This window comes from Solanum dulcamara, chromosome 12 (genome assembly GCF_947179165.1).
Source record: "Solanum dulcamara chromosome 12, daSolDulc1.2, whole genome shotgun sequence".
Lineage (NCBI taxonomy): Eukaryota > Viridiplantae > Streptophyta > Magnoliopsida > Solanales > Solanaceae > Solanum > Solanum dulcamara.
The window spans coordinates 7,751,002-7,765,484 of NC_077248.1; the positions used below are offsets into that span (position 1 = coordinate 7,751,002).

At 36.4% G+C, this 14,483-nt stretch overlaps 1 protein-coding gene across 3 annotated transcripts in view; it reads right to left on the reverse strand.

The window, feature by feature from the left end:
- The window catches only part of LOC129876123 (BTB/POZ domain-containing protein FBL11), a 51,100-nt gene that overhangs the window by 26,404 nt on the left and 10,213 nt on the right, over positions 1 to 14,483 (reverse strand). For 2 of the 3 annotated variants that reach the window (XM_055951451.1, XM_055951449.1), the window contains exon 3: positions 9,345 to 9,465. In XM_055951451.1, coding sequence (XP_055807426.1) covers positions 9,345 to 9,465 — 121 coding nt within the window. Of the gene's footprint in view, positions 1 to 9,344; positions 9,466 to 14,483 lie in introns of those variants that run through there. The other variant, XM_055951454.1, reaches the window with a different exon arrangement.

Sequence of the window (14,483 nt, forward strand, 5' to 3'; positions counted from 1 at the left end):
CATAAGTATTTGCCAACGCCTCTGGCTTGTAGTAATCAGAACAGTATTTTCAAGTAGATATCTACTTAAAAATAACTGGTGTGTACCTTCATTCTGACAGCAAGTTTTTTAACTGTTGTACTTGATACATAATACTTAGTATGTATAAAAAAAAAGGGCAGCCCGGTGCACTTAAGCTCCCGCTATGCGCAGGGTCCGGGGAAGGGCCCGACCACAAGGGTCTGTTGTACGCAGCCTTACCTTGCATTTCTGCCACATGTGGGGTCTGGGGAGGGTAGAGTGTACGCAGACCTAACCCCTACCTTGAACGATAGGGCAGTTATTTCCGAAAGACCCTCGGCTTAAGAGAGAAGAACAAGAGAGAAGAAACAAGGAAACAAAACCAAAGTCAGATAGAACCAAGCATATCGAAAACAATATAAAAATATAGATAATGAGAGCGAGAAAGTCAGGATAGAACAGATCAAAAAGAAAGGAGCATTCACTACTATAGATTAATAGAATAACCAAAGTATACTTGACCAACAGATGTAAGCAGTAATCAAATGTTAGTAAACAAATGAGCAAAACTACGACTACTATGGTGAAGAGATAAGCCACCTAGCCTACTATCTTAATCTTAGTCCTCCACAACATCCTATCTAAGGTCATATCTTCAGTGAGCTGCAACTGTGTCATATCATGTCTAATCACCTCTTCCTAATACTCTTCGGCCTCCCTTTGCCCCTCCTGAAACCGTCCATAGCCAACCTCTCGCATCTCCGCACTGGAGCATCTGTGTCTCTCCTCTTCACATGCCCAAACCATCTCAGTCTCGCTTCCCGCATCTTGTCCTCCACCGATGTCACTCCCACCTTGTCTCGGATATCTTCATTTCTAATTCTATCCATCCTAGTGTGCCCACACATCCACCGCAGCATTCGCATTTCCGCGACTTTCATCTTCTGAACATGAAGTTTCTTAATTGGCCAACACTCCGCCCCGTACAATAAAATCGGTCTAACCACCACTTTATAGAACTTGCCTTTGAGTTTTGATGGCACTTTCTTGTCACACAGCACTCCAGAGGCGAGCCTCCATTTCATCCACCCTGCACCAATACGATGTGAAACATCGTCGTCGATATCCCCATCTTCCTGTATAATAGACCCAAGATACTTGAAGCTTCTTTTCTTTTGAATGGCCTGGGTACCAAGCCTCACTTCCCCGTCCGCCTCACGCGGCAAGCCACTGAACCTGCTCTCCAAGTATTCTATTTTGGTCCTACTCAATTTAAATCCTTTAGACTCCAACATCTGTCTCCAACCCTCCAGCTTATCGTTAACTCCGTTGTGAGTCTCGTCAATCAGGACTATGTCATCCGCGAACAACATACACCAAGGCACCTCACCTTGTATTTGTCTCGTCAATTGATCCATCACCAGGGCGAATAGAAACGGGCTAAGAACTGATCCCTGGTGCAACCCCATCGTAACAGAAAAGTGCTCTTAGTCTCCTCCTACCGTCCTTACCCTAATCTTAGCTCCATCATACATGTCCTTAATCGCTCTAATGTACAACAAAGGTACATCTTTCGCCTCCAAGCATCTCCATAGGACTTCTCTTGGCACTTTGTCGTAGGCCTTTTTTAGGTCAATGAATATCATGTGTAAGTCCCTCTTCCACTCCCTATACTGCTTCACCAATCTCCTTACAATATGAATGGCTTTTGTAGTCGAGCGCCCCGGCAAGAATCCAAATATGTATCATGAATATAAAACAACAAAATTAACTTTACAAAATCAACAGTATATCTGGGGAAATTATTGAACTGAGTTAGATACATAATGTTATGATGTATCATGACAAGAAAAAAAAAACATTAACATGTATCAGATACACAGAGATTCATATGTATCTGATACATTCTGACAGCAAGTTTTTTAACTGTTTTACTTGATACATAATACTTAGTATGTATCATGAATATAAAACAACAAAATTAACTTTACAAAATCAAATATCTAAAATCAGCAAATGCACATACCTTTTACTGTCAGATCTTTTAACTTTGAAATTGAATCCATTATCAATTTTGTATTTGGCCATTAGATCAACTAGTGTTGTTTTGTTCTTATACAATTGGTTGGTTCTCCTTCACTTTCGCACCAATTGTAGCAGTTATGTAGTGTGTCACATCTAATTCCAGTATATAACAAGCTGCAGCATTACCAGATTCCTCTAAACCAAAAATTTGTGACTCATTCGTGTTTGATTCGGCACAAACAATTGCTCTAGATGTAGCGTCGAATGCTTGTAATGCACATCTCTTTCTATCAAATGTTGTTATGCATAGGGGATTCTTTACAAATTCAGGCTCGTTCTTCTTCAACTTTATGTAAAGATTAACACCCATATCATTACGAATAATCATTGGCAATGAGTTACCTTGAACGATGTATCGGATTTCAATATTTTTCACTGATTCATCTATGGTCAATTCAGCAGCGATTGCTGCTTTTAGATTCGAGTAAGATACATTGTCGCCCACTACGATTCCATCACTTTTGTATCGTTCATAACTCAACTCGGATTGCCAAACTCCTTAATGTCTCAGTAGTATCGCGATATTCATCTCGATTCGCTTGATGAAAATCGAATTTTAGATTGAATTTTTTATTAGCAGTTATGCTCTGTTTTTTGAGTTTTTCTTGCTCTTCATAACTATTACGTTTTTTTAGGGATTATTTTCCTTAATTAGCACAGTAATTGATTGAAACAACCAATCCTAACTTAAATTACGTTACTATCCATAAATAACTCAACAGCATTAATTATTCTACACCCAAAACCTGATGTATCAACAAAATAAGTAATGTATCAAAAATATGGAAAAAAAGGAAAATCGGATAATTTAAGAAAAATGAGGAATATATTGTAATTGAGCTTTTCCACTATGAGATTTTGGTAAAGTATACGAAAAATCTATCCTCTTCACAGAACCCTTTACACTCTACATGCATATAGAGCAAGGTAACATAACAAAAACACTCGATCATTCCATCATCAGAGGAGATGTAGAATTCTGCATGCGTATGGCAAAATCAGCTCGAACCTCTCAAAGGCTTTCAAAATTGAATTCGCATGAGGAAGACACTCCTCAAGGGTATTTTTCTTCTTCTGAAGAGTCGAATATGCAAAAGAAGGTGGGTTTAAGGGATTTAAATTCAAGTCTTAAGTCAACTGATGAACAATTGGTGGTTTTTGAAGAACCAATGCCTCTTTCCATTGATGATAGCATAACAGAGGAGTGCTTGGAATCACAAGTCACGACAAGAGTTCATCTCAATGTGATTAAACTAAGTCAAATGTTTGGAATCTCTATTAAGGAATATGAGAACGAGTTCTACTCTCTTCTCATGAAATTAGAACAGAACAGAATGAAAGAAACCCCGAAAGTGAAGCACAGCTCATCCACCAGCAGTAACAGCAATATGTCAAAGGAGTTGAAAAATTTAATCTTTGACATGAAATTCAAAGATGGTGAACCAAGGAAAAGAGGGAGAGATCTAACCATTGTAGAAAAATGATGGTAAAAGTAATGACTTGGAACGTGAGGGGTTAAACAATGACAGGAAAAAAGGACTATAAACAATGACAGGAAAAAAAGACTACTTAGGAGTGTGATCAACCATTGGAGGGCAGATGTGTATATTCTAGTGGAGACAAAATTAGATGGTAATGTTAATAGGCTGCTACAGAGTATCTGGAGCAATAGATGGGTTGGGGAAATACACTTACATGCAGAGGGTAGCAGTGGAGGGATTCTCATCCTTTGAAATAAGAGGATATGGGAAGGGGAGTTAGTGGAGAATGGAAATCAGTGCATTACCTGTAAGTTGACTGGAAAGAACCAAAATCTTACATGGTTCTTGACAGCTGTGTATGCTAAATGTATTAGAGTGGATAGGAGAGAATTATGGTGTGAGCTGGGAGCCATGAGCTTATGTGAAGGGCCATAGGTAGCTGTGGTGACTTTAATGTCGTCAGATACCCTATTGAAAGAACAAACTGCCTCAGAATAAATGGAGCCATGACAGAATTCTCTGAATGCATAGAGGAATTGGAGCTTATAGATCCTCCTTTATTTGGAGGATCATATACATGGAGAAGAGGGGAAACTCACAATATTGCTTCTAGGATTGATAGATTCCTATTCTCCTCTCGGTGAGAGGAACAGTTTAGTAACATCAAACAAGAAATTATCCCAAAATTGGTTTCTGATCATCATCCTTTTTTGCTATCATGTGGTGATATGAACTTCAAAAAATCTTATTTTAAGTTTGAAAATTGGTGGATGGGGGTTGAGGGTTTCAAGGAGAATGTGAAAACATGGAGGACCTCTTTCAACATTAATGGCAGGACCGGCTACATTCTGGCTGAAAAAAATGAAACTGCTCAAGGGAAAATTGAAGGAGTGGAATAAAGCTAATAAAAGCAACTGGAAAGAACAAAAGGAGGAACTCCTAAACCAAATTGCCAATTTGGAGGGTATCCAGGAACAAAGGAGTCTTACAGATGATGAATTGCTACAAAAACCAACTTGGCAATGAATTTTGAGGAGGTGCTAAAAGGGAAAAGATAGGTTGGAGACAAAGATCAAGAATACAATGGATGAAGCATGGAGAGAAAATTACCAAGTATTTTCATTGGATTGACACAGATCATAAGAGATATAATTTCATCGACAATATGTCAGTGGATGGTAACAACACAACTGATCCGGCAGAGATCAAGGAGGCCATACATAGCTTTTACCAAAATCTATACAAGGAATCTGAAGAGTGAAGACCAGATTTGCAACTTGAAAACCCCACAAGGATAACTGAAGAGGAACAAAGTTGGTTACAAAGAGAATTTGAAGAGAAGGAGATACTGGACAGCATCAAGTTATGTGCAATGGAAAAGGCTCCTGGGCCTGATGGCTTCCCAATGTCTTTTTACCTTGCTTTCTGGGATTTGTTTAAAGAGGATATTATGAATACTATACAAGATTTTCATGCTAATCAGAGGACTGAGAAAAGCTTCAATGCAACTTATGTGGCCCTCATCCCCAAGAAAGCAGGGGATTTTGAACTAAAGGACTTCAGACGAATACGTTTGATCACTAGAATTTACAAGGTGATAGCAAAGCTACTTGTTGAAAGATTGAAAAAAGTGATAGACAAATTGGTGTTAACAAGAACCAAATGGCATTCATAAAAGGGAGACAGATCATGGATGCTACATTCATTGCAAATGAGTGTGTGGACTCTAGAATGAAAGGAGATGAGCCCGAAATTATGTGCAAATTAGACATTGAAAAGGCATATGACCATATTAACTGGAATTTATTGTTGAACAATCTTAGACAATTGGGTTTTGGGGAGAAATGGATGGGGTGGATTAATTTTTGCATCAGTACTGTCAGGTTTTCTATTCTGGTGAATGGTGAACCAGTTGGCTTTTTCCATCTGGAAGGGGTCTCCGACAGGGAGATCCTCTATTTCCTTTTCTTTTTATTCCTACATTGGAAGGTTTTGATAGTATGAAGAGGAGGGCTATTCAAAACAATTGGATTAGAGGTTTCAAAATAGGTGCTACAGGGCAAACTAAGGTGATATGCCACCTACTTTATGCTGATGATACAATCATCTTTTGTGAACCTACCGAGGAACAAATAATTTTCATCAGACTATTACGACTGTTTTTGGAGACCATTTCAGGTTTGAAGATAAATTGGGTGAAGAGCAGTTTAAAACCAATCAAGGAGGTGCCCAACATCCAAATTTTGGCTGACATACTTGGCTTCAACGTGGAACAATTGCCTATAGTTTACTTGGGCATGACACTTGGCAATAAACATAAAGAGGTTGTGATATGGGATGGGATATTAGAGAAGGCAGAAAAGAGATTGACGAGGTGGAAGACCCAATATCTATCATTAGAAGGAAGACTACCCTCATCAATTCGGTTTTAGATTCTCTTCCCGCTTATGTAATGTCTCTTTTTCCTATACCTCAGTGTCGTGAAGAAGCTGGACAAAATCAGAAGGAATTTTCTTTGGCATGGTTGCAAGGAGAATAAAGGATACAATCTGGTTAAATGGGAAGTAGCAATGAAAAATAAGCACTTGGGAGGATTGGGCATCAAAAATCTAACGAGACAGAATAATAGTCTCTTGATGCAATGGTTGTGGAGATACTGTGACGAAGATCAGGCTTTATGGAAGGAGATCATCAAGAGTAATTATGGTGAGAGAAACTTATGGTGCAGCAACAATAGATCTATGCCCTATGGGTGTGGGGCATGGAGAACAATCAGGGATCTTTGGCCAAAGCTAGACGAAAACATGATCATAAAAGTGGGAGATAGGGAAAAAACACGTTTTTAGGGAGATGCTTGGAACAACCAGACACCTCTGAAGAACGATTTTCCTGACTTGTTTAGCATATGCAACAACCCTGAGGCAACTGTCAAAGAATGTTGGACTGATCAAGGATGTGATCTATCTTTTAGAAGACTATTGAATGATTGGGAAGTGGATAGGGTGGCCAATTTGCTTCTTAGACTTGAGGATTTCACAGGCACTACCCTAAATACAGATTCTATGAGATGGAAACACAATAAGGATGGAAATTTCTCAGTTAAGATGGCCTACAAAACAGGTAATGCACAGCTAAACAGAAGAAGACAATTTTTGTGGAACAATGTTTGGAAAAACCTAGCACCAACTAAAGTTAAATGTTTTACTTTGTTGGTAGCAAGAAAGGCATGTCTGACACATGAGATTTTGAGGAAAAGGGAGAAGATTATAGATTCCAGATGTCAACTCTGTGGTGAAACAAATGAAACAAACATTCACCTTTTTCTTACACTCACGGAAATGATTATGGGTTCTTTTTCTTACACTCACGGAAACAAAATGGACTATGCCTGAGCACACTGCAGACCTACTAAGTTGTTGGATCAGAAGAGGAGGAAGCAAGAGCCAGAAGAAATGGTGGAGAATCATCCCACATTGCATTTGGTGGTCCGTATGGAAAGAGAGAAATAGTAGAAGCTTTGAAGATAGGTCCAACTCTATTCACACAGTTAAATGGAATTGTATTATATATCTTTCTATTTTTGGTGTAAAAAGATAGACATAGATGAATTAGAACTAGTAGATCTGATAGAATCATTGTAAGTAGTTTCCCTCCTCTTTCTCCCTGTTTATCTTTTGAAGGTTACCAGCATATCCTTAATGCTGAAGAATACAACATTACCAGTTTCAAAAAAAAAATATCGCAGATGTCCCATGACAAGGTCGTACCAATTTAGACTTAGATACAAATATTTGTAACTAGTTTCTGGACATGTGTGTTGCACGTGTGTCCAATTTTTTAAAGTGTGACAAGAAACACCATGTGAGGGTGATAATTTCTTTTAATTCATAGAAAATTAAATTAAAGAAGTTAAATAGAAAGATTACACAAATAAATAAACAGTGAAGAAAAAATACAGCATACACATCCTTTTTAAGACTTTAATCATAACAATATAGATGGAAAAAGAAATACTAAATCCGTACATAATTTTTTCAAGTTCTTGTCGACACCTCCCATAACCATTCAAAATTCAAAAGCTTTCTTCATCAAGTCAAACTAAAATATGAATCAAATAGTACATTAATGATACAAGCATTTCACTATGTTAACTATAGACTAAAATGGATAACCTTAGGTAGGGGTCTCATGAAACAAAAAAGATGAACTTATATAGATAAAAATGGAGGAATATCAAAAGATATCTTAAAGTTTTAAATTAATTATGTGGAGGTTATGAATATGAAAAACATGAGAGTTATGGATATTAAGAGTAACAATTGAATTGATAATTAGATATGAGTTATGAAGGTGAATATCTAAAATAAATAAAGACGAAAAATAAGAAATAAATGAAGAAGGTAAACAGATTAAGTGCAAATAATATTTAGGTGAATGGTGTTACTAATATTATTGATAGTGAAGAAAAACTAACTGCACCACATTAATAAGACTCCAAATACAGCTCTTTGATTTTTCTAATGCATGAATGTATTAACTTCTATAAACTTAGTTTTGAATACAAAAAAGTACTAACCTTTTCTAAGAAGTCAAATGCTAATACATTAAGTTATTCAAATTAATTAAGAGAAGTGGAAAAGGTTTAGTTAGAGAATTTATTCTGATACACATTTTCATGGGCCAAATAAATGCATGTACTTTCTATGAATATTTTCATTTTTCAACTTTTGACTTAACACATTCCCACTTTTAGTATTTAATATAATAATAATATAATATGATTACTATTTAATATTTAATTTGTTAAATATTTTATAACATTTTGATTTAACGTAGGGGTAAAATGGTAATCCAACTTTGCACTTTGGAGCTTCCCACTTTTAATAATATAAATATATATATATATATATATATATATGATGATTTATGAAGGTTAACCTTGGAGCAGTGGTGAAGTTGTCTCCATTGGGTTCGAGCCATTATGCTTGTGTCAAGGTAGCTTGCCAACATCACAGCCAAGGGGAGGCATTCCTTACACGGATCTTGTGTGTGAACGTGGGATGCTTATTTCACCAAGCAACCCCTTTTTATGAATTTTTGGTATACCATGTTGAATGAATATGACTTAGACCCTCTATCAGGTTCCCCTAGTTCCCTTTCTTTTGTCTTTTTACTACCAAGAAACCCCCCAAGGACCGGGGATAAGTTCCCTACATTTATAATGGAAGACTGAGGTTTTGTAATGATATACATTCACACCTCCTTGGTGCAACTACTTCCTCCGTCTTAATTTATGTGATGTAGTTGATTGAACACGGAGTTCAAAAAATATGAGAAGACCTTACAATGTTCCAAAACTATCCTTAAAATAAATAAATTTTAAAATAGAAAAGTACAGTTTTATGGATTTTTGCCCAATACGTGGGACACACCATGGGTAAAATGTTGACAGTGTCTATTTGTCAAATAAGGAAATATGTCCGTCTTTTTGGGACTGACTAAAAAAGAAAATGTGTCATATAAGGTAGGACAGAGGTAGCACCTTATTTAAACCCCCACCCCACCCACCCCCCTCAAAAAAAATGGACGAATGCTGAACTCTTATCCATTACAAGGGCAAGGCTTTTCATGGGCAGGCACTATTACATCACTAAACTAACAAAAAGTAGTAAAGAACTCTCACAGGTTTCCAAGTGCCCAACAGAAAATACATCAGTGAAACCTTTTCAGCAAATAAAAGTAATTGTTGACAACCATACTGGTAACTGGAGTTCTTACCTCATACAAAGGAAGGAAGTTTTCTGAAGTAAGGTCCATTGAACATCCAAAGATAAATCTCAACATACTCAGAAGTGACTCCATGTCCCAATGAATAGATATTGAGTCAAAGCAAGATTCACTGAAACAGTTAAACCATATAATAAAGAGGTAAGGTAATCTCTCAAAAGAAAGGAAATTCTGTTACAATATTATCCAAATTCTTCATATTATATCTTGTACTCCCTCTATCCCAATTTATGTGGCGGTGTTTTAACTAGGTACGGAGTATAAGAATGAAAGGCTTTTAAAAATTGTGGTCTAAAACAAACCATACACGTATGGTTATAAATCATTTCACTAAGAGTGAATGAAAAGTTTAAGTTCAATTGTTTCTAAATAAGTAAGACGAAAGTATGACATTTTTTGGGACAAATTAAAAACAAAGGCGGATCTAAGATTTGGAAGTTCCAAGTGCCATGACGCCTTGAACAGTAACGTGCAGCATTTTCTGTAAGTAGTTTCAATATTTGCAGAGAAGATGTTATATCAAAGATTTATCATCAAATTTGTAAACAAGGAGGGCCCTGCCTTATTGGTCTGGTAGGGTCTCAAGTTAGAAGAAGTCTAAGGTTCTATTCTATTCAACTACAATCTTTTTAACATAAATCCACCTAATATTTGCCAAAAAATATGTCCAAGTTGTGGTTCCAGGTTCTAACTTCTGACCACAATAAACAAGATTAAGCTTTTAAGAAGCATGCCAGGAAGCGATGTGTATTAGTTTAGTGAGCTTTCTAAGTCAAGTTAAATGGTAAATGTAGCATACTAAAACAATTTTAAGAAGTGTACCAGAACGGAGTAGAATTCATGACCGTAGACTCTGAACCATCCGCATCATGTGTGTTTACTTGTTACTCCGGGTGGCATGGTTAACATTGATAATATTTCTTATATATCTATACATACATACATACAGAGAGATGTTCGGTTGTTGTAGCACCCCCATCCTTCTACATAGATCTGCCCCCGATTATAAAGGGAATGTATGACCATAAATTGAGACAGGGGAGTTACGTTCCATATAATATTTTATGTATTTTTATATTTACTCACTTTGTTTGATTTTACATGATACTCTTTTTCACAAAAATTGACATCTTTCTATATTTTGTAACTCTAGTTCTAACATTCCCAATTACACCTCTTATATGAATGATATGTCATGTGTGAGACTAGAGAAATTAAATGTATTTTAGCTTATGTGTCAAGAGTCTCTCTTTATTAGTTAAACTCCATACCAACCAAACCCCGTCATATAAAATGAAACAGAAGGAGTAGGATAATATTTACTTATCACATTAGGAGAAGGAAATAGTTGATTACATATTATATGCACTCTAAAACTTCTATAAATGGAATTATTATGGTACATTTTTTGTTTTATCAAGTAAAGGTAGTTTTCTTTTCATTCAGCATCCAGAAGATGCAACAAGATTACAAACAAAGCCAGCTCCTGTACAAGAATGATTCCTGTACATTATTTCACTCAATAATAAATATAGGATAAATTCATTTCTCCAGTGCTTCATATGGACCAAAAACTAGGTGAAGGAATATCAAAGTTTGAGTTGTTTCTAAGGGTGTCAAATGAGCGGATTGGGTTGAAATTGGAGATATTAAAATGGGTTGAAATAGAAAGCGAGTTGGGTCATGACCCAACCAAATTTACTTTGGGCTCAAATGGGCTGAAATTCAAGTTGAGTCACGACCCTCCCAATTTGACATGCTTAATTTCAATAACATATTATTATCTGCCTTTTATAACCACAATTTGAATTTCAACTCAAAAAAAAAGAAGTTACAAATGGATAGATAAATCCTAGAAGATATAAAATAGATAGATATGGGAACATACATTACGCCAATGCAAATAAAGAACCTTAAAATAGGTTGAAATTGGTGATCAATCTGGCTCAATTGAAGATTCTTTTAAAATGGATTAAGACTTGAATGGGTTGAAATTGACCCAATTCAAATTATCTTGAGCTCAACCCATAAAATTCTAGGCGGGTTGAGCGGGTTACCTATATTTGGGCTCATTTTGACACCTTAGTTGTTTCCAATCACCAAAAGAGTTTTTCGAGGAAAATAATACAGTGTTTGTTTGTCGCTTCAAGATCTGTGTCTTCTCTAATCAAATGCTATACCAGGAGATTCATCTCTCCAAAATGAACAACAACAACATACTTAGTGAAATCCCACAAGTAGGGAATGGGAGGGTAGAGTGTACACGGACCTTACCACTACCTCATGGAGATAGAGAGTCTGTCTCCGAAAGACCGTCGGCGCAAAGTATCAGTCCCAAAAAAGAGAGAATAACTATATATATATATATATATATATATATATATATATATATATATCATAGCAGCTGAAACGAAAAGCGATGCAAATTCTACAAGACAAGAACAATATCAATAGCAAAATACTGGGATAATCAAGGGCAATAACAACACAACTATAATGGCACGCCTAGACCTAAGACCAACTCTAAACCATCACAAGGCAAGACAACATTCTACCCCTACTAGCCTTCTACCTTTACTAGCCTTCTACCCTAAAATGCGACCTCCACTCTTTTCTGTCTAAGGTCATATCTTCGGTGATACGAAGTTGCGTCATATCCTGTCTAATTACATCTCCCTAATACTTTTTCGATCTACCCCTACCCCTCCGCATAGCCCCCAAATCCAACCGCTCACACCTCCTAACTGGGGCGTCTACATACCTCCTCTGCACATGCCCAAACCATCTCAGTCTCGCTTTTCTCATCTTTTCTGCCACAGAGGTCACTCTCACCTTCTCCCGAATAACCTCGTTCCTAATTTTATCACTCCTAGTATGTCCACACATCCATATCAACATCCTCATCTCCGCAACATACATCTTCTGAACATGAGAGTTCTTGACTGGCTAGCACTCCACACCATATAACAACGATGGCCTAACCACCATTTTGTAGAACTTACATTTACGTTTGGGTGGTACCTTCTTATCACACATGACGGTCACTCTCACTTTCTCTCGAATAACCTCGTTCCTAATTTTATCACTCCGAGTATGTCCACACATCCATCTCAACATCCTCATCTCCGCAACATACATCTTTTGAACATGAGAGTTCTTAACTGGCTAGCACTCCACACCATATAACAACGATGGCTTAACCACCATTTTGTGGAACTTACATTTACGTTTGGGTGGTACCTTCTTATCACACATGACTCCAGAGGCAAGCCTTAATTTCATCCATGCAGCCCCAATACGATGAGTGACATCATCGTCAATGTCCCCACTACTCTAGATGACGGATCGAAGATATTTAAAGTTTTCTCTCGTTAGGATAGGTTGAGTGGCAAGCCTCACTTTCATGCCCTCTTCATCCATCGCAACACTGAATTTGCACTCCAAGTACTCTGTCTTGGTCCTGCTTAATTTGGACCCTTTGGACTCCAGAGTTTGTCTCCAAACCTCCAATCTATCATTAACTCTGTTCCGAGTCTTATCAATCAAAACTATGTCATCTGCAAATAGCATACACCATGGAACCTCCGCCTGAATAGACCGAGATGAACATGATATTAAAAAAAAGGATAGTGGTTAAAATCCATACAATACAAGACCTCATGCTCCAATAAAAGTCCATCACTCACTGGCACATTGATCGACAACTTTTTTCGTTAATGGTCCAAGTTAGGTTCAGCCAACACCACAATAGACCTAGTCAGCCGCCAAAACCTTACTCAGTGTCACTCAATTGTCCAATTAGCCCACGTTTGTAGTACAGTCAATGATATGAGAGGTAAAGTTTACAAATTTTCGAGTCGAGAAAAATAAATAATCAAGACTATAAAATTGGAGAAACAAAATGTAATATTTGATTTCAAAATGTAATGTGTTACAATCTCTATGATAATCCTTTAATTCTTCAAATAATATAAAATATGTTTGAGCTTGAGTTTGATTTAGATTCAAGGGATTTAATAGCTTGATCTTGAATCTTCGTCTTCAAACTTGGATTTGAATTATTCATCACGAATAATTGTATGATTATGACAAATAACAAATATGAACAAGTAACTTGATCTTAAATGTCTTGATATTTGCCTTCGGACTTGACCTTGATCTTGAACTTGATTGCTTGAACTTTGTAGCTTATAGAGAATTTGCGGTCTTTGATCCACGAGCTCTTTTCTTGATCTTCAAAACTTCCTCCTTCTGAGAATAATGAAGACCCCTATTTATGATTGTATGGAGTGGTATACCTGCGTGATTTGATTAGTCGGTTTGAATTGACCAATTAGATTCCACTTGTGAAAAGCTCTAATTTGAGAACATGTCACATATACACGTGGGATTATTCTAGTGGCTCATTTAATTTGACTTGGATTGTCACATAACTTCGACACGTGACATGATTTTAGTGGCTTAATTAATTTGATTTGGATTGCCACATGACATGAGTCTAGTGGCTCATTTAATTTGACTTGGATTGTCATATAACTGACATTTTAGTGGCTCATTTAATTTGACTTGAATTGCCACATAATTTTGACACGTGGCGTGATTTTAATAGCTTATTTATTTGACTTGGATTACCATATTATTTGGACGATTTTCGTGAATTTAATATAGTCGAAATTAATTTACATATTTAAATTCAATATAATTTTAATGCTTACAAATGTCCCCTATTTCAAGGCTTGTAGAAGTGTAGACTTGTTGTAATCAATAATAAGCCTTGAAGTATCATCAAATGTCAAACTTAAATTCCCAGCATAATTTGGAATTTCTACAAAACAATATCCCCATTATTTATATGCGATTGCATAAATTATACAAGTTGTTGGAGATAACTCTTTTAAATTAAGGCTTCAATGGTACGTCACATTTGGGCTAAATAAGTATAAAATATTGATAGAATTTTCACTCTTCTTAAATAAGGAAGAATCCTTATATCTTGGGTCTTGGAGTTAAATGTTGTGGCCCATTACATTTATGTGGCCTCCATGTCCATTATATGGCAATTATATATTTATTTATTTGACCATTAGTTTAAAAAAAATACTAAATTATTATTATTTTAGCAATGTAGTA